Source organism: Ctenopharyngodon idella, chromosome 18, assembly GCF_019924925.1.
Source record: "Ctenopharyngodon idella isolate HZGC_01 chromosome 18, HZGC01, whole genome shotgun sequence".
Taxonomy (NCBI): Eukaryota; Metazoa; Chordata; class Actinopteri; order Cypriniformes; family Xenocyprididae; genus Ctenopharyngodon; species Ctenopharyngodon idella.
In genome coordinates, this window is record NC_067237.1 from 14,575,962 (window position 1) to 14,602,000 (window position 26,039).

The following is a 26,039-nucleotide window of genomic DNA, read 5'->3' on the forward strand; positions in this document are numbered from 1 at the left end:
TAATTGTGTAATCTTCCAGGGAATCTTGTAAATTTACTCCTATTCATTCATATTATACTGCTCATAATCTGTAAATGTATCTATTCTCACTTAACCTCATGAACTAGCTTTCAAAATCATTTTTATAGCGCTTTATAGCCAATATAACCATTTCAAAGCAGATTGGATGGTTGTGGTTTGCTATTGGTGGATCTCATGTGAGTGACAGGTTGCCCCGCCCTCATCATCAGAGAAGAGATGCTGCAAGAGGGAGAAGATATTCTGATTCAAGTTTACGAGGAACATGAATTTAACACAATAATGATGATGTGCAACAAATTTTAATATTACGTACAAAAAAAAAAGGAATTGTCAATGTTGATTTCATGGTGACTTTTCACCCAGAATCTTGGGTTCAACTTTCTAGCACTTCTCGTGTTTATTGCCTCTTTAAGATGAATCATTTGTTGTATTCCTCGAAGTTGCTTCATATAAAAGCGTCTGCTAAATGAATAAATGTAAAAGTCATTATGGTACTACTACTGTGCAATAAACTACTTTTATAATGACAATAGTGCGTATCACATAAAAAAACGGATGGAAAAAATCCCACAGGTTATCTTCGTTCAACCGCCTTCGACTTAAAAGGCAGCTATACATTTTCATGTTTAAAGACCCAATACTGTGATATAATATTAATATTATAAATGTGTAAAATATTTAGTTTATATCACATTACTTTTTCCTACTCACTGTAGTACAGTACTGTTATACGTATTATTCATTAAAATCAGTTTCTATTATTTATTTTAGGCTAATCAAATGTTTTATTTATTTAATTTTTTTATTTAATCTTATTTTTGTTTTTAAAATCTTATTATTTTAATCAATTTTAATCATTTTTTATTTATTTTGTTTAATCTTATTTTATATTATTTTTTTAAATGTTTATTATTAATTAATTTATTATTTTTTAACCAAATGTTTTATTTTAATATTTTTTTTATTTAATCTTATTTTTGTTATTAAGATCAATTTGTCTTATTTATTATTTTAATCAAATGTTTTATTTTAATCATTTATTTATTTAATCTTATTTTTGTTATTTATTTATTTAGATCAATTTGTCTTTTTATTTATTTATTTCTTAGTTTCATCTTATATTTATTTTTATATTAAGTTTTTAATCAAATATTTTGTTTTAATCTTTTTTATTTATATAGTTTATTCTTGATTTATGATTTATTTAGATGCATTTCTCTTATTTATTTATTATTTTAATCAAATGTTTTATTTATTTTAATAATGTTTGTTTAGTTTAATTTAATTTTATATTATTTAAGTCAATTTGTATTAATGAAATAATTCAATTGTTTTATTTTAATCCTTTTTAAAATGCATTTAGTTTAATCTTATGTTTTATTATTTATTTTTACATTTGTTGCAGCAAATTTCTTGTGGCCCCACAGACCCCAGTTTAAAACCCCTGCCCTAGCAACCACCTTCAAACTTTCTGATGACTACCCACTACACCCTAGCAACGCCCTGGTAACCACTCACAACACAGTGGAATCAGTGGTGAGTTTTGCACTGCACTCACATATTCATCATAATCTAAAAAATCTTGTATTGCGATATTGAATTGGTGGCATGTTGGGTTAAAGGGCGTCGCTGTGCCTTTAAAAGCACGCTGAGCCGCATCAGTCATGCTGGAGCATCTAATGATGCTTTAAGAACAAGGTCTAATTGAGTTGACACACAGAAAGCGCCAGCCCACCTCTGCGCTCTCATCTCGAGGCAGAACAGCCTGCTGGGAACGCCAGCCGTCACATTTCAGAGGGAGCGTTCACAGACCTGACATGCAGGAGCAAGAATCAAGAGAGAGCATCACCAGCTGAGACTAACAAGTGGTTGCTGATCTGAGGGAGGAGAGAGAGAGAGAGTGTTTGCAGGTACACACAGAGCGCAGGAAGCGCAGGCGGCTGCAGGCAGGAGGACTGCCAGAGCGTTGTCTGCGCGCCGCTGCCTCTCACTCCCTCCGAGCCAGCGGAACTCCCGCTTCTGCAGTGATGAGGGGAGCGACAGCAACCGCAGGAATAACAGACTGACCAGGTCTGACAGAATGAAGCCGAAATGAAGGTGAGATGCTTTTCGATTCGAGCTCGAATGCATGTCGTTCCTCAGCCACCTGCTGCTCATCCACACCCACCTCCTCTTCCTTCCCATCTCTCTCTCTCTCAAACTGTTTGTGTGCAGCATGCATGTGAAAGACATGTGATTATCAGTCGAGTCGCAGCTGGAACGCAACAGGTCGTTCGCGTTCGTGTGCTGACTCAAGTGTCCGCTCCGATTAAAGATGTCGCCTGCGTGCTGCAATCTCTGACTCTGCAAAAGCGATCGGTCCTGATATTCCTCAAGTATATTTGCTGCACTGCATTCTGCTGGAGTTCTGCTGCAGTTCTGTGCTGCTGAGACATTTCATATCACCTGTGATTAGACGGGAGCGTGCTGCTGGTTACTAATAGAGTCTGCATACACATACTCACACTGCAAAATCTGAGCTTTCGTCCCACTGGTTTTCATAAGATGTAAGCGAGCGCTTTTGCATTAATGACCCGCCATGATGCACCAGGCTGTCAGTGAACATTGCTATTGTTAGAAGTTTTCAGTAATACTCCACTTGAACGCTACTTATAATTTTGATCTTAGAAATACAAACAAAACATCAGAAGAATGCAGTTCCTCAACAAACAATTCCTGGAGCCACGTCCTGCTCTCACACCAGATCTAGCCTGTGTGTTGCGTAACACTGGCCATATTTACATGCACATCACCCATTAATAGGGTTGGGTAGCGTTTGAATTTTAGTGAAAAAACCTAAGGAACACTAACATTTTTAACAAAAATACCACAGCAAAAACAACTGGACTAACTAGTAGAATTTTCAAACATTATTAAAGACAAATAAACAGTAATAAAATTAGAACAAATAAACAAATTATCAATAGCACTAAGAAATACAACTGAACAAAGTTCAGGTACAGAAACTGTAATCAAATGTACAATAGCACTGCATATTTTTCTTTTTATAAATAAAATATAGATTAATCCTTATTAAAGTTACAAAAGTGGGTGATTTTCTTTTTCTCTTCTTCTTCGATAATGACAAACGGCAGCAGGTTTATTAGGCTGCTGTCACTAAGACTGAATGCACGGATCCAATACGCGTTTTCGTTCTCAACTGTTTACGTTCACTTAAAGTGGACCTATAATGCCCCTTTCACAAGATGTAATATAAGTCTCTGGTGTCTCCAGAATGTGTCTGTGAAGTTTTAGCTCAAAATACCCCACAGATCATTTATTATAGCTTGTCAAATTTGTCACTATTTGGGTGTGAGCAAAAACACGCCGTTTTTGTGTGTGTCCCTTTAAATGCAAATGAGCTGCTGCTCCCGGCCCCCTTTCCAGAAGAGGGCGGAGCCTTTAACGGCTTGTGCTTCGGTCGCTCAACAACAACAAAGCTGGAGAATCTCACGCAGCCAAAATGAGGATTGTCAGTAACGGTGTTCAGCCTTATAATGTTCTGTGTATTTGTGCGTATATAAGACGTGTACGAGAACTCAATGCAGTATCGCGCACTATATGAGAGGCGTTTTTTTCTGCTTTTTTCCAAAATCTGTTTTGCCGTAATGTGTACAGATGTCTAAACAATAAATAGGCCTACGTAAATCTGCACTGAAGTCTTATTTAAAAAGTCCATATTATGGCCTTTCCAAAGTTTTGATGTTGTTTTTGTGCTCTACTAGAGCAGGTTTTCCTGCTTGAATGTTGATTATTTTCCTCATATTCTCCATTGTTCAGCTCCTCTCTTCCCAGTCTGTCAGTAACGCTCTGTTTAGTTCCTGTCTCTATGAAGCCCCTCCTTCTGAAAAGCACAATGTGCTCTGATTGGTTGGCTGGAGCAGTGTGTTGTGATTGGTCAAGCACTTTGAGCGTGTTTAGGAAATGCACCGCCCCTTACCATCACCGCTAGTTTCAACACACTACTAACTAACTCAACCAAGCCCCGCCTCTTTATTCTGCGTATGAATTATTTAAATGAGAATTTAAATGACATGTTCATTCCCGGAAGAAAACTCAAGACTACAATGGAGACGTTTCAGGGAGTTTAGAAATTATATAGGGGCCGTTTGCACAACACCGCTTTCAACTAAAAAAGTAAAACTTTTTATTAATTTGGGCCGTTCATTTACTCGACAATGGCATTTTGGGGGCCTAAAAAAAGCAAACTTTTGAAAACGGTTTCAAAAAGAAAATGATACCGCTATCATCTCTGTGTAAACTACAAAAACACGAATTTGCACATGCGTATTACTGTTCAGTCTAAAGGTGCGTAGTGTTTCTTTCTACGAAGTGACATCGCCATCTACTGGCCAGGCAGCAGAATACAGCGTTTTTAGTCGTTTTCGCTGATCTGTGCGAACGGGGATTGCTTTGACAATGGTGTCGCCTGTACGCAAAAAATTCAAAAGAAAAACTTTCCTGTTTTTAGTACGTTGTCATGTAAACGTATCCTTAGAGAAAAACTCCCTTTGGAGGAACTTCGTGCTTTGGAACTTTTCATGCTCAAATAGCAACATTACACACTAAAGAAAGATGAACATGGAAATAAGCAAAATAGCTATGAAGTGCCCTTGTCTGATTGATTCCATAAAATATCCCTTACCTTCACAGGCGTCCATCCATCCGTGTTGATCCCCAACCTATCGACGCTTGCAGGATGATGGGGCTCGTCTGGGAACATGTGTAGCATTCATTACAACCACAGCCTAACGGCCATGAGCAGCAGTGACATCATGGCCTATTCTCTGAGCCTGGAGCAGAAGACGGCATTTGCGTTTGTGGGGATGTTGCTGGTGTTTCTCGGCTTGTTGATCGTCAGGTGTTTCAGGATCCTGCTGGACCCCTACAGTAGCATGCCGTCATCCAGCTGGGGTGACGGGCTAGAGGGGCTGGAGAAAGGGACGTTTGAATACGCTCTTACTTGAGACCACGTTCCCAAAGTAGTTGCAATCCATTCTAGAGCCCTCTAAATCATACAAAGCCTTCGCACCATACGGGGGCGTAAACACAGGACGTGCTCTAGATGTTTTGAGATGTAAAATGTTGAGACTATTTTTAACACACCGCCCTAAAAGAAAGCATAATGTTCAGTGATGCAATGGGCAAAGATGTCTGCTTGATGCATGCGCACACAACTGCAAAATAGCGGTGATGGATCACAAGAAAGCGTCCTGCGTGAACGTCCCCAAAGGGTGTGAGAAATCATCAAAACCTGCTACATCATATGCAGACAGTATTTTTGTCCTGTTTGCCAGTACAAATATCTAAAAATTCTTAAATCAAAATGCATTTACTTGAGACTTAAGATGACTTAAGTCTTGTTTTCTGAAAAATTGCTCAAAATTTAATGTGCAGTAAGTGATTTCTGAGAAATGCTGTTGAAAGTTTATTGGCCAGCAGCCAATCAGCAGTGAGGAGGGAGGAGAGTGAATCAATCAGCAATAGGGGGCGTGTCCACTCATGATGGGGAGAGAGTGAGCCAATCAGCAGTAGGGGGCGTGTCCACTCATGATGGTGGAGGAGTGTGAACCAATCAGCAATAGGGGGCGTGTCCACTCATGATGGGGGAGGAGAGTGAGCCAATCAGCAGTAGGGGGCGTGTCCACTCATGATGTGGGAGGAGAGTGAACCAATCAGCAATAGGGGGTGTGTCCACTCATGATGGGGAGAGAGTGAGCCAATCAGCAGTAGGGGGCGTGTTCACTCATGATGGGGGAGGAGAGTGAGCCAATCAGCAGTAGGGGTGTGGCCACACATGATGGGTGAGGAGAGAGAGTGATCGAGTGGGAGATTTGAAGAAACACTGTAGAAAGAGAGATGCCTGAGAGACATTACAAAAAAAGAGAGTTCTTCATGGAACCATCGATGCCAAAAAAGAACCCTTTAGAGTGTAAGAAAAATAATCTTGTTTTCCTTATGAATTAAGTTTATTTTTCTGAATCCATTGGCATATATTTGTTCTTTTTTAAGCATAAAATTTTGATGCATTTTTCAGAAAATAAGACTTAATATCTTCAGTCATTCTGCTTCTCCAGTAAATGTATCTTGATTTAAGAATGTTTAGATGTTTGTGCTGGAAAACAAGACAAAAATACTGAGGAAGAACATCATTTTTTACAGTGAATTTTGAGTACGATGTCACTCCATTTAGCCACTGGGCATCTCAGGGAAGAGGAGAAAAGACTTGAACTAAAAGAAAACAAGATGGCACATGTGTGAGGATGTGAACAGGGTAATTTCACCCTTTCATTCATGCCATCCGTCTATTGTTCACCCCGTTTAGTAAAGTATGTTCCCGCTGCAGTTTGCATACTTGCGTAGAGAACATTTCTGGCCTAACTCTCCTGTTTACTGTGATCTGTGTCTCTGAGGACAATCGAACTAAAATAACCTGCTGTGTCTGAGAAGCTGTGAAGTCTTAAAGCAGTGCAAACATCGTCTGTTTTTCTCCACATCTGCTGGATTGTGTTTCTAGCACATATTTGCAATCAATCTCTCTTCACTTACTGCCTATGAAAACATCTGCACACAGATATAAAGCCGCAGAGACTTTGAGAGTGAAGATTCTTGAATGTCACGTCTGAAATTGACACATCCTGCCACCTCCATGTTTGTTTGTTTGTTTGTTTGCGTGACAGAGGAAGGGTGTGTCACCATGACAACTGCAGAAAAACGCGAGCCGGATCCGAGTGATGCACCAATGAAAGCGTAGCTCATCTCCAGTGTTCTAGTGCTGTGAATCTGCCTTACTGTTACTCGGACTGGATTTCTGTGCCTTCATTTAGTGACGGTAGCATATCTCTCATGGAACGATCTGTGTCTGTGTGTGTGTGTGTGTGTGTGAGTGTGTGAGAGAGTGTGTGTGTGAAAGTGAGTGTGTGTGTGTGTGTGTGTGTGCGTGTGTGCGTGTGTGCGGTGGGTTCATGTGATGAGGATGATGAAGATCACTGTGTTTCTCTGATGCTGAAGATGGTCTGTGTTTGTTCGTCTGCTGGAATAAAACAATTATGGACCTTTTCCTTTTGCTGTCAGTTTATTTCTTAAAACATAAAAATCAAAATTCACTTTATTTTGTAATTGGGTCATTGACGAATAAGGTTTTTAAAAGTAAAAAAAACATAATGGAGATATAATTAATTTTGAAGTTTTATTAAGTGTTAACAATTAAATTATGTAGTTTTTATAATCAATTAACACTGCTTTTGTCATTTTTTACAAGATGGACAAAATGTGTCACCAAAAAAGTCATTCGGTTTAACCAAAATTTCGGTTTTACCGAATGACACTTTTGGTTTTACCAAATGACGATATTTTCAAACAGTGCTAACAGGCTGATATCTAGCTAGCTAGCAAATGGACAATCAAACATTTTATATTTAGTACAAGTTTTTAAAATATTACAACATTTTCCATGTTTTATAGCGGTTGTACCAAATGACCTGATGTTTCGGGACATGCGTATGATCAAGTGAAAACATGAATTTTTAAAATAGTTAAGAGAGAGTTCGTTACTTGGCTTCACGACCATGTGGTCCTTTGCAGGTGTCTGAATGATGTCACATCCTGTCACATGATACTGACCGCATGACTTGATCTAAAATGGTCCCTTTATATTGGTTACTCCGAATGACATCAATGAAATTCATTTTTCCGGACGTTCTTTCTCATTACAAAGCGACGACTTCTACACATAATTTTAATACCATTTTGCACTATGTTGATATATGATGATATAAAATCATGCCAGAATAAAAAATATATACATTTATTACATTTTAAGATATTTTAATCACAAATGAAATGGCTGTATTGGCCTTTGGACGGTTAAACCGAATGACCTTTTGACACTTCAAAATCTTTAAAATACCTTTATATGTAGAAAAATATAATTAAAACCTTTTGGATTCAATAAAAGAGATCTAGTTGTACTACCTGACATACTTTGTCATGTCATATCTTTGTTTTTTATTATTATTAAGGTTTTGGACAAAAAAATGACCCGTCACGTCACTGACCCAAATTCATGTTAAACATCTTATTTTGAATGATTCATCGGTGCACATTATACCCTGCAAACAATGACTTTCTTACTCGGTATGTTTGTCACGTTTTCCAGAACAAAAAAATATTAAATTATGATACATTTACTTGGGAAGCAAAATAACTTAAGATATTAAGTCTTATTTTCTGAGGGGAAAAAAAAAATCAAAATTGAATTTGATACATTTTTCTTTCAGTAAACAAAACTTAATATCTTCAGTCATTTTGCTTCTCCAGTAAATGTATCTTGATTTAAGAATGTTTAGATATTTGTGCTGGAAAACAAGACAGAAGTTCTGAGGAAGAAAGGGGTGTATTTAATCATTTTATGCTTCTGTTGTTGGAGATTCAGTCTTTCTAAAATCTTGTAAATAGTTCACACATTCATTTAATGCTGGTTAACATTTAACATAAAGGTTATAAATAAAGACTGATTGAAAAAAGCCTCACCTTTGGGATAAATGCATGAAGATGCTTTAGTCGTTTCTCCTCAGAAGTGTGTCAGTGGAGATTCAGGAGGAAAAATCTCACTTTCAGATCTGAAACACACATTGACTAATGTTTTTTTTCTTGTTGCACTCAGAAATGCATTATATTATGCAAGTAAAATGTGCAAAACAAGAACAAATATCTGCCAGCGGGGTCAGAAAAATCAACTTAATTCAAAGGGAAAACAAGATTATTTTTCTGACATTTGTTCTTGTTTTAAGCACAAACTCACTTCATTTTGATGCAGTTTTCATTAATATCTTCAGTCATTTTGCTTCTCCAGTAAATGCATCTTGATTTAAGAAAGTTTAGATATTTGTACTGGAAAACAAGTCAAAAATACTGATACTTTTTGCAGTGCACATGCTGCTTGGCTGTAGTGAATGTCAGAGCGAGACGCGTCCACATCACTTTTAGCCTGAATGAGATGGTCTGTAACCATAGTGACCGCTGTCCGTGTCCATAGCATTTTCCATTGGTTGTGTCTGTATTATGTCGAAGGCTGTTTATAATCATATTGATGGCGAACTGCTTCCAGACAGTTGGCTCATAACAGAGAATCCTTTGGCTGCGCGCACACACACTCTCACATTTACACTCACACACACTCTGATAACAATTCTCCCCGAGGCGCTCTGAGGAATACGTGAAGGACAGAAAAAGCAAATTGACGGAGTCAAACCTGCTTCACATCACACGAACGGCCCAAAATCACATCCAATGCATCTAGAACGTGGCTCTGCTCAAGATCAGAGGTCAAACGACCACGCCCACATCACCTTCAGCCAATCAGAAGTCACTCGGTGACCTTTCCTATCAATCCCACTGGAGCGAAACCTTTCCAAGGTCAACCAGACAGCTGTCTTTTTCAAGGGGGAGTCAACATTACACAACTTATGAGTTATCGGTAATAAGGAAGTATTTTTGTAATGTGTCAGAACTGCCCAGAGCAAGTTCCCATAATTGCTGGCTTTACATTAACCTCATCAACAGAGAAACACTTCACATGACCAGCCATCACACCTCCAATGCCACATGTCATAAAGAGAAACAGATGAAATTTTTACAAGAAAGCAAGCTCTTTTCAAATGCGATGTTATTTAAAAGAACACAAGCTCTTTTCAAATGCGATGTTACTTCAAGTCAATCTGCTGTTGTAATCGACTGAAGACATGCAAATAAAAGCATCCGCACATCTTTTTTAACACGCCGCATCTTAACCTTCTGCTCGACACAGAATAAAACCATCATAAAACCAGGCAAAGCATCTCTAATATCCATGATTGTAACCTCTCAGGCTCTGTATCAGCTGTTAATATTTAAGCTCTTCGCCTTTGATGGAGCAAGAACATTTTTACCCCCATCACAACAGGACGGACCAATGAGCTTCCACCTGAGAACTCCAGCAGCTATATAACGTGTTGCATAAACACATAAACCAAACGCATCTGGAGACTCGATCTATTTTGCTGTTTGACTCAATTCACTCCTGATGGAGAATCCAGGGTTTGAGAGATCCAAAGATGACCCTCCACAGTACGAGGAGACGTCTTTCTCCAGCAACGGCTTCAGGAGCGGGGAACGGCGAGCCGTGCGGTCGTCTGTGGTCAGTGCTTTTGGGCACGACACTCTGGACCGGGTGCCGAACGCCGACTTCTATCGTAACGCGGCGAGCATCAGCGGACACAGAGCCATCAGACCTTCCCTGCAAGAGCTGCACGATGTTTTCCAGAAGGTGAGACATGCATGAACACAAAAACAGAAACATGGAAGATTCACTCTAAAAATAAAGATTCTTTATTGGCGTAGAACCTTCAATATCCACTGAACCTTTCCATCGCACTAAAGGTTCTTTATAGTGGGAAAAAGGGGCCAGTTGTTCAAAAAGTGGATCAGAATGATCTGGATTTGAATTCCCATGTTCAGGTAATCCATCTTACTTTTGTGCTGGTTTTTCAAAGAAAATTGGATTGGATCACCCTGATCCAGATACACACTTTTTCAGATTACCAAATCTGGATTACTGGTGCTCTACGGAGCCCTTAAAGGGACATGGTGATGGAAAGAATATGAGATGGGGGAAAAATTTTTTTAATGCTTTTGCATTCTCTCAGAAAAGTTCTGTGTAGCGTTCACCCGAAAAACTTCAAAAAACTTTTGACGGGTTCATCTCTTATGATTGTGTCAATGTAGTTTACAAACAGTGATAAAAAAAAAAAAACACTTTGAATGAAATATAATATTTTTGTTTGATATTTACAGCTGTTTGGGGATTATTTTATTGCACCAAAATCTCTTTTTTTACTTTACAGTCGGTTACCAAAATATTATGTCTACTTCTAATTTATTACTTTAACAGTTAAACTTATCAAGAGCAAAATAAAAAATATATATGTATATTACATCATAAAAATGTTGTATAAGTTTTACTACATTTTTGTCCCTTCCAATGGGAGATTTTTTGGATCAAAGATATCCCAATCTTACTAAAAAGTTTTGAACTACACAAACTGATGATTTTATCCAGAACAAAACCAAGATTGGATTTTGTGGTCTAATCTGATTTCAGAATCCTTTTTTCTTTCTGAACAACCCATTTTTAAGATTTGATCCAATCCGACAGCCGAAATCCGATCAGATTACTTTTGAATAGCTGGCCTCAAGTTATTAAAATGTTCTTCAAACTAATCATTCTGTAAACATTACGTTCTGAAACAAGTAGTAACATTTAAAAAACATTAGAGGAACATCCAACTAAAACTTTTCAGAAAAAGATGTTGTATAAATAATGTTTTTGTGCTAACGTTTTGAGAACATTATAAAAGACCAGATAACTTTGAACAAACGTTCTATTAACGTTACTGGAAGAACGTTTGTTCCCTGTTAGCTGACTTGTGAAAATGGGTTATATTAGCAATACATATAATATTTCCAAACACGGAGCAAATAAGCCTCTAAGATTAAAAACAAAACAAAAAACGTTTTATTCAATAAACCAGTAATTGCTCACGGATGAGGTGATCCGTCCTTCCCATGAGCCACAGCAGAAGTGATATTTTATTAACATAAATCCAGCGCATGATTCATGACTCAGAGTTTAGACAATCACAGTTTGTTGAGCTGATTTCAAGTGGGTGTCGTAACGGTGGCCCGGCGGTGACCCGACGCAGACGAAGATCAATAACCAACCTAATGAGAAAGCCAGAGAGAAAAGCACTTGGTTTATGAGTAACGATCTTCTGCGGCTAATGCATTGATCCGCTGGCCATAAACGGGGTAATTAATGCAAACAAGGGCTAAAAAGTTTGCGCTGATCCAGAAAGCACGCAGTCCTGACGTCGAAGAAACTTATTTGCAGAATGTTTCCAATTCATTTGCTTGAAATTTCTAATGCAAGGAAGAAAGAAGGAAAACGAAAACAGCAAAGTCACTCCTTAAATGATCTTCAGCATTTGTCTTCTGAGTCAGTGGAAGTCACTCTACAAGATACTGAACCTCAAAACTACAGAAGTGTTATGCTATATATTTGGTTAGTTGACACTGCAAAATATGATGTTCTTGCTCATTATTTCTGTCTTGTTTTCCAGCACAAATATCTAAACATTCTTAAATCAAGATACATTTACTGGAGAAGAGAAATGACTGAAGATATTAAGTTTTGTTTACTGAAAACTTGCTCAAAATGAAGTGAGTTTGTGCTTAAAATAAGAACAAATATCTGCTAATGGAGTCAGAAAAGTCAAAAATACTGAGTAAGAAAATAATTGTTTGCAGTATAAAAGTGAAAATGTAAAATGCGCAAAATGTGCATCAGCTACCTAAAAGTGCTCCATTTTAACTACCTGTTTATCATCAGAATGGAGACGTTAATATCCCCAGTACGGTGGAGGACAGTGAAAGAGCGGACGGCTCGACGCTGGGCGATGTGGAGTCGGTCATCCCGCTGGAGGAGAAGGACAACACAGGAGGTGTGGTGAAGTTTGGTTGGATCAAAGGAGTTCTGGTGAGTTCTTCGACACTGAAAACGTTCATAATGTATATAACGGCGCTCTGATGCCGTACGGTTGTGTTCGCAGGTGAGATGCATGCTGAATATCTGGGGTGTCATGCTGTTCATACGGCTGTCATGGGTGTTTGGACAAGCAGGAATAGGTGAGATGTTCTTCCCCGTGACCTTCAGAAACCTTCCCTGAACACACACAGCAGGTGCTCATTTATATTCAGCACAGAAAACTGTGAGCCCTTAAAAATAAGAGCGATGCAATAGGTTTCCTTTCAGTCAGCAATTCTTGAATCATATTTTCTCAGTGTGAAGAACATCCCAGCTAACAGGTTTCCAGACCAAATATCTAAAAATTCTTAAAACCAGATGCTTTTACTAGATAAGGGGGTAAGAAAAATAATCTTGTTTCTGTCCTAAACAAGATTTCAAACAGAAACAAGATTATATTTCTTACCCCACTGGCAGATAATTTTGCTTGTTTTAAGCAAAAACTCACTTCATTTTGATTTTTTTTCCCCAGAAAATGAGAAAAAATATCATTTTACTTATCTAGTAAAAGCATCTGGATTTAAGAATTCTTAGATATTTAGACTGGAAACGACAAAAATACTAAATAAGAAAAGCATTTTTTGCAGTGAACGTTCTGGCAAGGTTAGGAACAAACGTTCTTCCAGTAACGTTAATAGAACGTTCGTTCAAAGTTATTTGGTCTTTAATAACGTTCTCAAAACGTTAGCACAAAAACGTTATTTATATATCTTTCATTTTCTGAAACATTTTACTTGGACATTCGTCTAATGTTATTTAAAATGTTGCAGTTTCAGAACGTTCAGAGAAAGTAAAAGTAACGTTCCAATAATGTTTGCAAAATTAAATGTTCCCTTAACGTTCGCATAACCAAGAAAAAACGTTTTTAAAACTTTTAAAAAACTGGACGTTTTGAACCTTCGGAAAACATTTAGAAATAACATTTTCATAACTTAATGGGAACGTTAGAAAAAAGTTCTTGTTATCTGTGATTTAAATAATCACAAGAACCTTTTTCCACTATAAACAAACTTGTGTAATGGAAATCTTAAAGGTTGGAAAGCAATAAAGTTTTATTGCATTTATTTTTAAGAGTGAGGAATATTTATACTCCGACCTCAGGAGATTTCATAGAGTTCTCAGTTAGGATTGAAGTATCAATCTTAAGTTTTCTAAAAACTCCTTGTGGAGAAATAGTCAATCGTTGAAACACAATGAATAGAACAATGTAGAGAGCAGCTCAGAAAGCAAAACATTACTAACATTGATGTCAAAAAAATGTAGTTTGGTCTTAGAAGAATTTGATGAGAAATGCTGGAGTTTATATTGTCACGTCTCAGCACAGTTGTTGAGTTCTCTTCTCAAACTCAGGAGAAACATCTGAGAAGGTTTAAGGGCGTTTTCACACCTCGTTTGGAGCGTTTGTTTCTGAACCTGGTGTATTTTCTCCCTTAGTTCCGTTCGTTTAGGCATATATGAACATGGCAATCCACACCAAAACAATCATTCCAAGATCGCTTGAACGAGATGGTCTCGACCCGCTTGAAAACGAACTCTGGAGTGGTTCGGTTGAGGTGAGAAAGCAAGTTTGCATGTGTCTCGACAGCTACAGATAAAGCCACAATAAGCTTGCGGAGCGAACGTGTCAATCCATCTCGATGGACGACGCAGAGGAAACTCTGACCAACGCTTTGAAATGCTGCCTTGTGAAAGCGAACCGAACCAAGAGTCCCTGTTAAGTCCCTGTTTCGGACAATCTACAGGTCTGAAAATGGCCTTAGTCTCGCTATGTTGCGTGTGGAACGCGCTGAAGGTCACCGCTGATGTTTATGGTGTGGAACTAATAGCGCATCAGAAGTTTCTGTGACGGTTCTGAGAAGTTCAGTTCCAGTCAGACGCCTCCAGCTGCAGGCCAAACACATTACAGGCCATCAGAAACTCACTGCCGTTACCTATTTTACGAGGTGTGAGTGACTGCAGGCCATGAGCGCTTTTATTCCTCAACGATCCCATTATAGCGCTGAACAAACACACTTACTGTGTTAATGTGCTGAGAGTTTATATATGCTACAGGTTTGACTATTCTAGTGAAAATGTCCTCAATAATATAGTGAAACAGAGACCAGCGAGTCGGACCTCACTAGAGTTATCATGTTTCAAAATCATGTTTCTGTTTAAATCTAGTGGTTCTGTGAGGGTTATTTTTAGGTTTCAGGTTAGGACATTGAAAATCTGATAGAACCTGATAGAAATACAACAGAAGTCTATGAGATGAGCTCACTGATATAGTCAAACATGTGTGTTTATATACTGTAAATAGTGAAAATGTGAGTTATAATTCAGCCAAAAGTTCTGTCATCATTTACTCACCATCATGTCTTTCCAAACCCGTATGACTTTCTTATTTCTGTGGAACATAAAAGAAACAGAAGTTTGAAATGTGTCATCTGATGTATTCAAGATGTGAAAAATGAGGTTCTTCCTCAGTGTTTCTGTTTTGTTTTCCAGCACAAATATCTAAACTTTCTTAAATCAAGATACATTTACTGGAGAAGCAAAATTACATAAGATAAGTCTTGTTTTGCATCAAAATGAAGTGAGTTTATATGCTTAAAACAAGAACAAATATCTGCTAGAGGAGTCAGAAAAATAATCTTGTTTTCCCTTTGAATTGAGTTGATTTTTCTGACCCCATTGGCAGATATTTGTTCTTGTTTTGAGCATAAATTCACTTAATTATGATGCATTTTCCAGTCATTTTGCTTCTCCAGTAAATGCATCTTGATTTAAGAATGTTTCGATATTTGTACTGGAAAACAAGACAAAAATACTGAGGAATAACATCCATTTTTGCAGTGCAGTCATGTTAAATCATCACATGAAGATGAGCATGAAGATTATCTGACAAAATGTGTATGTGTTTCAGGTTTGGGAATAGTGGTCGTGTTACTGAGCATAGTGGTGACCAGCGTCACGTGTCTGTCCATGTCGGCTATATGTACCAACGGTGTGGTACGAGGAGGTAAAACACACTTCAAATGGGCAACAACAGAATCCAGTCTTCATCTTGAGCTCATGAATGTGTTTGTGCTCTAGGTGGAGCGTATTACCTCATTTCCCGCAGTCTGGGTCCTGAGTTCGGCGGCTCCATCGGTCTGATCTTTGCGTTCGCCAACGCCGTGGCCGTGGCCATGTATGTCGTTGGGTTTGCTGAAACTGTGGTGGAGATACTCAAGGTAAAAATCCCTCCAAAATGCATAAACCAGCATGGAAATTCAGCCGGTCTAACTCAACAGGTCTATCTTCTCTTTACAGGAAAACAATTCCCTTATAGTGGATCCAATGAATGACATCAGGATCATCGGCTGTATAACGTTGGTTATGCTGATGGGCATCACTGTGGCTGGTATGGAGTGGGAGGCAAAGGTAAGACCACATGCATGCTGGGATTGAGTTTTTGGTTGTCCTGACAGCAGTTGAAGAACCTTCTCTCTCTCTATAGGCTCAGGTTGGTCTGTTGGTGATCCTGCTGGTGGCCATTGGCAATGTATTTGTGGGAACAGTGATTCCCTCCACCCAAGACAAGCGTTCCAAAGGCTTCTTTAACTATCAAGGTGAGACAGTGCATGAAATTTTAGGAATAAATAGTCATGTTTCCCCATCTGAGGCCCAAAGTATCAGTCTCATCTCTTTCTGAAACAGAATCCATTGCAAAGGAAAACTTTCTACCAGAATTCCGGGATGGAGAAACGTTCTTCTCTGTTTTTGCCATCTTTTTCCCGGCAGCCACTGGGATCCTTGCTGGAGCCAACATCTCTGGCGATCTGAAAGTAAGAGCGAGTGACTGGTACATTTATAATTTTAAATCAGATGCTGGTTCAACATTTTCACACATGGTCGCCTCTGATTTTTCCAGGATCCTCAGGCAGCCCTTCCCAAAGGAACGCTGCTGGCCATCTTCATCACAGGGATAACGTACCTGGGCATCGCACTGGTTGTTTGTGAGTCCTGAACGCACACTTGTAATTACTCTCTCCAGTCTCAGTCTGGACGTCTAACAGAGCGATTGCACTGATTCTTGGCAGCCGTCACGGTCGTTCGAGATGCGACGGGGAACCGCAACGACACTATTCCAATGGGTTCCAGTTGCAACTTCTCTTCGGCCTGCAATCTGGGCTACGACTTCTCAATCTGCCAGACCACCAAATGCAACTACGGCCTCATGAACAACTTCCAGGTGTGATCTGAGGGAATGAATCAGAAATACAGTTGCTGAAACTCATGAAAATGATTGATTTTTGGTCCTGTACATGTTGTTAACAGTGAGACTCACCGGTGTGTTTGTGTAGGTAATGACTCTAGTGTCTGGGTTTGGACCTCTCATCACCGCAGGAACGTTTTCGGCCACGCTCTCCTCAGCTCTTGCGTCTCTAGTGAGCGCGCCCAAAGTCTTCCAGGTCAGAGATCACACACCTATTATGCTTTCTAGAATATTATCTTTCATGTAGTGTGTATTAAAGCTGTTTGTGAATGTAAAAGGTCTGGAAAGTTTCAAAGATCAAAGTTCAGATAAATCGAGTTTTTGTCTCCCATAAGAAAGAAGTGATTCTGAACTGAAACGAGTCGTCAGTAATTCCAGTCTCTGCTGAACCTACATAGGTTTGTAACTAATTTGCATAAGGCCAGCCTGTGATCTTCACTGGCTGAACAGCGTCTCTTTGCCCCGCCCTCAAACACTGTAGTTGTATCTGAGACTGGAAGAGTTTGGTTCGTGTTGTTCATGTCGTTCTTGTTTTAGAAGCCATTTCACATGGATATATGTTACAAAAGGGAAGAAAAACTAGTGAAACTTCTAGTTCATGCAAACTTTAAACCCAATATATGCCTGATCAGTTAGACATTTATAGGACGACCTTACAATACTATATAAACCACAGTAAACAGTAAAAGACTGGATGACCTTGTAAAGAAGCTCTTAAAAATTTCTCAGGCTACATCAACATTAATCATCATGTTTTGACACAGCAATTACAAGTAAATTTTCTGTTATCTTTGCAGGAATGTGATATAAAGGTTGTACCATGTAACACATATCTTTAGCAACACTGTGAAAGTAAATAGCACATAGCACGCACATACCAGTATAAAGAGATATCTTACAATATGCATCACATGACTAAACATATCTTTTCACAGTCCAAACTACAATGCAAAAATGTATCTACTTTGGAGAGTGTCGTAGGACAAAAACACCATCTCAGTGTGGACAGAAGGCCAAAATGTAAACTTTCAAATGTATCCGAATTATTGTAGATAAAGCCTTAAAGGGGTGGTTAATTATTATTTTACTTTTTTAACTTTAGTCAGTGTGTAATGTTGCTGTTTGAGCATAAACAACATCTGCAAAGTTACCAAAGTTCAATGAAAAGGGAGATATTTTCTTTTACAGAAATCGCTTTTTAAAGACTACAACAAACAGCTGGTAGGGACTACAACAAGCTTCTTCCTGGGTTTGTGACATCACTAACCCTAAAATTTACATAAGCCCCACCCCCGAGAACACGCAACAAATGGGGCGAGGCCATGTTGGGCTGCTTAAGAGAAGAGGAAGAGTTGTTGTAGTAGAGTGTTGTTGACATGCCGTCATTTTGCTGCTTCACAAACGAACGCTGGATTTGCACAAAAGATTAACATGACGGCACATGCTAGTGGATGAGTTGAATCAACTCCACAGCAACTACATAAATTTATCCACTAACCATTCAGAAACATCCAGTTTCATTCTAAAAGTTGTAACTTCTTCCTGAGTCTCTCCATCAGTGTCGACTCCGGTTTGAACAATGTAAGGCTGAACACCGTTACTGACAATCCTCATTTTGGCTGCGTGAGATTCTCCAGCTTCGTTGTTGTTGAGCGACCGAAGCGCGAGCTGTTAAAGCTCCGCCCTCTTCTGGAAAGGGGGCGGGAGCAGCAGCTCATTTGCATTTAAAGGGACACACACAAAAAACGGCACGTTTCTGCTCACACCCAAATAGGGGCAAATTTGACAAGCTATAATAAATGATCTGTGGGGTATTTTGAGCCGAAACTTCACAGACACATTCTGGGGACACCAGAGACTTATATTACATCTTGTGAAAGGGGCATAATAGGTCACCTTTAAGAACTGTTTACACCAAGAAGGATAACTGTAACCATAACTATAATGATATTTGCATTCACACCAGTGGACAATGTTGTTCTGTTTATTTTAAGAGCACGCTGCAGTTTTGTCGTCTGTCGCTTTAAATACTCGAGCTCTTTAAAGCAGGATGGATTCTGATTGGTTGTCAATGTTTTTATCATTCATCAGCTGGAAAAAAATCGTTCTGAAAGTGACTCCAGCAATATCATTTTTATGCGTTGTTTTCGTTGTGGTGTGGACTGCTATTCCTTTACATTTAGAACGATATCTTTATCGTAATAGTTCTTGGTGAGAATGAGCCTTTCTTCTTGCCTAATCTGGATTTTAATAGTGAATCTGTCTTTGCCTACCTTCATTTGACTCAGGCTCTGTGCAAAGACAACATCTACAAGGCCCTCAAGTTCTTCGCCAAAGGTCACGGGAAAAACAACGAGCCAATCAGAGGATACCTCCTGACCTTCATCATCGCTGTAGCGTTCATCCTCATCGGTGAATATATAATAGTGATAAAATGATTTCATGTGACAGAAATGATCATGTAACAGTGTCTGTTTCTGTCTCAGCTGAGCTCAACACCATCGCTCCCGTCATCTCCAACTTCTTCCTGGCATCATACGCCCTCATCAACTTTTCCTGCTTCCACGCGTCATACGCCAAATCCCCAGGTCCTGTCCAATCTTCTACACACACACTCACTCTGTTCCACAACCCAGAGTGCAAAAAAATGATGTTCTTGTTCAGTATTTTTGACTTGTTTTCCCATTTTTGTTGGCTTGGTTGCTGCATGAGTTCATGAGGTTTTGGAACAGAGCTACACTAAACGAAGTGTGTTAAACACTCTGATGCATGTGCAGGTTGGAGACCGGCGTACAAGTACTATAACATGTGGCTGTCTCTGTTCGGAGCCGTGCTCTGCTGTGCCGTGATGTTTGTGATTAACTGGTGGGCGGCACTGGTCACCTACGGCATCGAGTTCTTCCTCTATATTTACGTTACTGTGAAGAAGCCAGGTACGTAAACACGAGTCGCTCCTGCAAAAGACAAAGAGCCATGTGATATAAAAACATAAACGCAAACATGAATGAAATAAAAAAGCGCACAGACACCTGATGTCTCCTGCTTCTCCCAGACGTGAACTGGGGTTCGTCCACTCAAGCTGTGACCTTCATAAACGCAGTGAACAACGCTCTGACGTTATCTACTGTGGACGAACACATAAAGAACTTCAGGTGCGCGCAGGTCAAATCAGATAAACAAATGTTAAATGAAGATAAGATTCTCAGAGTTTCACTTTTCGTTCCTGTTGTAGACCCAAGTGTCTCGTGATGACAGGATCGCCCAGAACCAGACCGGCGCTGCTGGACGTGGCGCATTCACTCACTAAGAATTATGGGCTGTGTCTGACCTGTGAGGTGTTTGTGGTGAGCAGACGTTCTCATTCACCTGTCAAACAAACATCAGGGTTTCCTACAGGATTCTGTTTTTATGGCCATCTTAATGATGTGTGTTAAATCATGTCTTTATTAAACTAAACCAGTGTGTGTTTTAGGGTCCCCGTGACAAGAATCTGAAAGACATGAATGCTGCCATTCAGCAGAACCAGATATGGCTGATTAAGCAGAAGCGTAAAGCTTTCTACACGCCTGTCGCCAGTGAGAACCTGCGAGACGGAGCAGAAGCACTACTGCAGGTCAGTCTGACCACAAACACAGAGATGCCTGAAGATGGATGGATGGATGGATGGATGAAACAAATGTGTGTGTGTGTTTGTGTGTGTAGGCGTCAGGACTTGGCAGAATGAAGCCGAATACAGTGATGCTGGGATTCAAGCGTGACTGGAGAACCGCCAAATTACAGGAAGTTCAAAACTATGTTGGAGTTCTACAGTAAGTCCTTCAAACTGTCTCTTTGAATCACCTTCCCGTCCGTCTGTCTCGCTCTCACTCGAGGGTTCTGTTCTCCCCGCAGCGATGCCTTGGATTTCGAGCACGGGACCGTGATAATGAGAATCAATCAGGGGATGGACATCTCTCACATCCTCAAAGCAGAAGGTACAACAAACTCTTCACGTGTCATGAAATTCATTTAACTTAACTATACAACATTACTGTGTGTGCTCATGCGTTAAAGATGTGATGCATGTGTCTCACCACAAATGAAAGACCTCAGATTGCATCAAACTAGTTGTGTTTCCATCCAAAGTTGCGAATTTAACTTATGCACAGAAATGGAATATCGCATAAAACATTTGCAAATAAAGCAGTGCTTCCATCCCATGTGTTCAAGAGAATAAAATCGTCACTTCCAGGGAAATTGATGCAAAATATCGGTAATAAAACTAAGTTGTTTCAATCGGGCTCTTTTCTCCTCCATCATAAATGAGTTCATCTCAGAGCGTCAGACGAAACACAAACGCTGTCATGTGATCTTGCGTTCGGATGCTGGTGTTTGGGAACACAATCGTGTGAGACGCTTCTGGAGGGAATTAAACCAAATCATTCTGATGACAGACTTTGACTCAGAACCACCAAACCAACATTTGAGATGCTGCGATGCGATTGGTTCGCTGGTTAGTCCAGTTATCCAATCACAGACTTTTGAGGGATTTATTCAGTAAATGTGTTTCCATCATAGTTCATGCGCATGTCTTCTTATTGGATACAAAATTATCCGCCTCAGTTGAGCGCATACGTTCTATATGTGCATTTTTTGTGCATCCAGCGTTTTTTTTATGTGACATCCCAAAATTTGCATAAAAATTGGTGAATTGAAACATCTACTGATGAATATGTGATGTTGTGTAATTGTCAGAGGAAATGGAGCGCATGATCATGGAGCAGCAAGCGCTGGAGATGGAGGAGAATGACTTTCAGCCACACGGAGGAAAAGGGTTCTTCAACAGGTCCAAGAAAACCTCTAAAAAAGAGCTGACCAACAGAGGTACGACACTCCTTCTTCTCAGGACTTCTCTTTCAGTCCATCAAATGAATGAGGCGCATCCATCTTCCAGCTCCAGCACTCTAATAAAACCTGATTAAATGTGCCTCTGTAAATAATCTAATAGTCTGGTCTCTGGCCTGAACTCTCAGTCCGTCTCGCCTGCGCTCTGTTTCTCAACTCGCACACGTCCGGGAATGTTTTTAATAGGACAGAGTGTCTTAATGGGCTCAAACGCTGCAGACTCAGGTCTTTCTGCATTTAACATTATCTTTATCTTCATTGCCTCCTCTGAAACAGATTCAATCATTCGGTCACATGTCATTTGGCAGGCGCATGTATTCCAAACGACTAATTAAACACTAATTTGTCGGTCTTCTGTGCTGATGTCTGAAATCACCGGGCTACTGCAGTCTAATAAAACACAAAAAAGTATTTGGACAATTGAGCCAAAATTAAAGATACATAAATGCATTGCATTATATAACAAAACAATATATGCTATATATTTTTTTTTATATATATATATACACACACAACAATATCATATTAAACAATAAATATATTATTTAAAACGAAGACAAAAGTTCTTGAACATTTTGATGAAGTTTGCATCATTGATTCTGTTATTTTCCTGTTTATTACTGTGAAGCTGCTTTGAAACTCTATAGAAATAAATCTGACCTGCTTTGATCTTAAGCCCTGAGAGCTTTTTCCTCTCCTTTCTCTCTCTTCAGTTTCTCTGGATGTTCCTCACACATCAGATCTGGCGAAGATGAACCAGCGTCTGGTGGAGGCCAGCAGCCAGTTTAAGAATAAACAGGGCAAAGGGACGATTGATGTTTGGTGGCTGTTTGATGACGGAGGTGAGCAGAAATCCTGGCATGTTCTTCAGTTCCGTGAGGTTTAAAGTGTGACGGTTTGTGTTGTTCATGTGCAGGTCTCACGCTGCTCCTGCCTCACATTCTGACCACACGGAAGAAATGGAAAGACTGCAAACTCAGAATCTTCATCGCCGGGCAGACTGAGCGTATCGAACAGGACAAAGACGAGTATGTCAGCAAGTGGTTTATATATATTGGTACTGGCCGATACGTTTTTCTGTTTGGCCAATTATTTTCCAATTTAGTAAATATTAGTTGACCCATATATCGCCAAGGCTGATATTTGACATTTTTATATATATTTTTTGGGATTGGCTGATAAGTTTTTCTGTTTGGCCAATGTGTCAACTTTTATTTTGACATTGTGCAGGACTTTTATTTTAAAAAGCGGTGAGAACTCCTTTAGAACTTCCATTCTTTATCTTCATTAGTTCACTGTCTCAAGTTTTTTTTATATTTTCATTTTCAAATGAATTATTTCTAATTTAGTAAATATTAGCGGTCAACCGACATATCGCCAAGGCCGATATATCGATATAATTTGACATTTTTATATATACTGGCATTGGCTGATAAGTTTTTCTGTGTGGCCAATGTCAACTTTTATTTTGACATTGTGCTGGGACTTTTTTTTTGAAAGTGTTGAGAACGCCATCAGATCTCCCATTCTTTATCTTCATTAGTTCACTGTCTAAAGTCCTTTTTTTAATTTTCAAATTAATTATTTCTTATATAGTAAATATTAATGGTTGACCTATATATCGGCAAGGCTGATATTTAACATTTTTATATATATTGGCATTGCCAAGTAAGTTTTTCTGTTTTGCCAATGTCAACTTTTATTTTGACACTGTGTGGAACTTTTATTTTAAAAGCGGTAAAAATGCCATCAGAACTCCCATTCTTTATCTTCATTAGTTCACTGTCAGTTTTTTTTTTATTTTAATTTTCAAATTAATTATTTCTAATTTCAAATTAATTTGGTTCTAATTAGTGGTTGACCGATATATCGCCAAGGCCGATATTTGACATATTTATATATATATATATATTGGCATTGGCCGATAACTTTTATTTTAACATTGTGTTGGACTTTTATTTTGAAAGTGTTGAGAACGCCATCAGAACGGCCATTCTTTTATATATATATATATATATATATATATATATATTCATTCTCAATTTTCTAATTTAGTAAATATTAGTAGTTGACCGATATATCACCGAGGCCGATCATTGACATTTTTATATATCTGCATTGGCCGATACGTTTTTCTGGTTGGCCAATGTGTCGAGTTCTATTTTGACATCGTGTGGGACTTTTATTTTGAAAGCACCGAGAACTCCCATTCTTTGTCTTCATTAGTTCACTGTCAGAAGTCTTTTTTATATTTTCATTTTCAAATTAAATATTTCTAATTTAGTAAATATTAGCAGTCAACTGACATATCGCCAAGGCCAATATATCGGCCGATATTATCGGCCGTTTTTTTAAGTTTCTTTATTGTGAAAAATACAATAATAGGATTACAGAATCAAGAAGTTGCCATTTAAAGTTTAAGTCTGTTTGTTTTACAATTTTTTTTTTCAAGTTAAATTTTTTTTCATAATTCATTTATAAATGATTTATTTCTAATGTAGTTAATATGAAGTAAAATACATACACATTTCATTTCAGCAATTATGCATGTGTTTTTAATATCTTTAAATTAGTGTGAGATAATCGGCTTTATATAAAATATAAAAAATATAAATAAATATTAAATTAAATATTTTAAAATGCATGCAATTTTACTATCTTTAAATGAAATAGAGTGATATATATCGGCTTTATTTCGGCCATCTTGCTCATTGGAATCAGCCATCAAAAACCCAGTATCGGTTGACACATGCACGGGTCACATGACACTGAAGCTACAGAACTACAGTGGAGCTGATTCTAATACAACAACTACTGAGAGCTGGTACTAGTAACCCGTGTGTTTTCACTGTAACTGTCTGTCAGAATGAAGCAGCTTATGAAGAAGTTCAGGATCAAATGTGACGACATCAAAGTAATCACAGACATCAACGTCAGGCCCAGCGCAGAGAGGTATGAATGAAAAACACACGCAATTAATCCTCATTTCATTCACCGACACACTCCACGTGCTCTGAATGCATTTACTCACTGCTGACTGTGTGTTAGCTGGAAACTCTTCCAGGACATGATCGAGCCGTTCCGTCTGCACGAGGGTTCGAAGGAGACGATGCAGGCCGAAGCTCTGAGGAAGGAGCATCCCTGGAAGATCACAGACGCCGAGCTCGACGCCTTCGAGGAGAAGGTAGAATCCCATACGGCTGTCCTGAATAATAACACACAACAGTTGCATTAGTGCTTGTGTACTTCTGATGGACTTTCAATGTCTGAATCTGTGCATATATATAGCGCCCCCTTAAGGCCCTCTGGGGGTCCCCAGTTTTTAAATAACCGTCTGTGTTCTTCCATCTACAGACAATCCGGCAGGTGCGTCTCAATGAGCTTCTTCAGGAGAGCTCAAGAGCAGCTAAACTTGTGGTGGTGTAAGTCACATCCTCATCAGCATCATGTGTGTGTGTCAGTACGCTGATCATGTGACTAACACAGTGTGTGTGTGTGTGTGTGTGTGTGTGTGTTACAGGAGCATGCCCATCGCTCGTAAAGGCTCCGTCTCTGATCATCTGTACATGTCCTGGCTGGAAGCGCTCACAAAGAATCTTCCGCCGACCCTCCTGATCCGTGGAAACCACCAGAGTGTGCTGACCTACTACTCATGAACAAACACTATGAATAAAACCTTCTCTAAATGCACACAGGACGTGTTTGACACAATACTACCAAAGTACTCGTACTATATCTGCAGTATGCATATTGTATGTGTATGAATTTTTTGACTTATTAGTTGATCAGACATTTTTATATAAAGGTAACATTAAAAATGCAAAATAAAAGCCATGCACTGAATTTACTATGCAACATAATGCGATATAAATAGCACACTACTGACTGGAACGTCATTGTTGCACACTTTAAAGAACTGCTCTATACTGCCCTCTACTGGATATGTGTAGCTATAACAACAATGTAACAGTATAAAAGCACTTTAGTGTCAAATTATTTAGAATGATCAATGAAAGTATCATGTTTTTGTAAATATTTTCACTAATTATGATATTATATTGCCAATCCTATTTATATTTCTATGGTACTGGGAAAGATTGTGTGAAATTATTTCATGTTATATTAAAATTCAATTACATAAATATATGTTTTCTCACAGTAAATAAATAAAATTTGGAAAATGCATTTTAATGCCTCAAAAGTAAAAAATAAAAGTGGTAAAGGTTTAAGTTA

General features: G+C 38.7%; 2 protein-coding genes and 1 long non-coding RNA gene across 3 annotated transcripts; 2 read left to right on the forward strand and 1 right to left on the reverse strand.

Annotated features, from left to right (window-relative positions):
• Window positions 1-1,598: 1,598 nt before the first annotated feature.
• ctxn2 (cortexin 2) lies at window positions 1,599-8,293 on the forward strand. Its single transcript, XM_051870166.1, has 2 exons — window positions 1,599-2,118; window positions 4,714-8,293. Exon 2 carries the CDS (start codon window positions 4,782-4,784, stop codon window positions 5,025-5,027), a length of 246 nt encoding a protein of 81 aa, XP_051726126.1. The 5' UTR covers window positions 1,599-2,118; window positions 4,714-4,781; the 3' UTR covers window positions 5,028-8,293.
• On the reverse strand, window positions 4,853-15,915 carry LOC127499692 (uncharacterized). Its single transcript, XR_007926164.1, has 4 exons — window positions 15,772-15,915; window positions 15,032-15,068; window positions 8,593-8,681; window positions 4,853-4,991 (listed from the first exon to the last, which is right to left on the reverse strand). It is a non-coding gene; the product is annotated as an uncharacterized LOC127499692 (long non-coding RNA).
• On the forward strand, window positions 10,049-26,039 carry slc12a1 (solute carrier family 12 member 1). The gene is made up of 26 exons (XM_051870140.1): window positions 10,049-10,366; window positions 12,488-12,634; window positions 12,708-12,783; window positions 15,588-15,683; window positions 15,758-15,897; window positions 15,977-16,087; window positions 16,164-16,275; window positions 16,364-16,491; window positions 16,578-16,662; window positions 16,747-16,898; window positions 17,011-17,118; window positions 19,211-19,334; window positions 19,409-19,510; window positions 19,700-19,855; window positions 19,975-20,074; window positions 20,155-20,266; window positions 20,395-20,535; window positions 20,625-20,731; window positions 20,814-20,896; window positions 21,657-21,785; window positions 22,520-22,648; window positions 22,723-22,834; window positions 24,672-24,758; window positions 24,855-24,990; window positions 25,161-25,228; window positions 25,327-26,039. Exons 1-26 carry the CDS (start codon window positions 10,124-10,126, stop codon window positions 25,460-25,462), a joined length of 3,120 nt encoding a protein of 1,039 aa, XP_051726100.1. The 5' UTR covers window positions 10,049-10,123; the 3' UTR covers window positions 25,463-26,039.

Coding starts and splice junctions, on each gene's coding strand:
- ctxn2 (XM_051870166.1), top strand. CDS start 4,782: ATGTGTAGCATTCATTACAACCACAGCCTAACGGCCATGAGCAGCAGT.
- slc12a1 (XM_051870140.1), top strand. CDS start 10,124: ATGGAGAATCCAGGGTTTGAGAGATCCAAAGATGACCCTCCACAGTAC. Junction 16,492..16,577: donor ACATCTCTGGCGATCTGAAA/GTAAGAGCGAGT, acceptor TGATTTTTCCAG/GATCCTCAGGCAGCCCTTCC. Junction 22,649..22,722: donor GTGGCTGTTTGATGACGGAG/GTGAGCAGAAAT, acceptor GTTCATGTGCAG/GTCTCACGCTGCTCCTGCCT.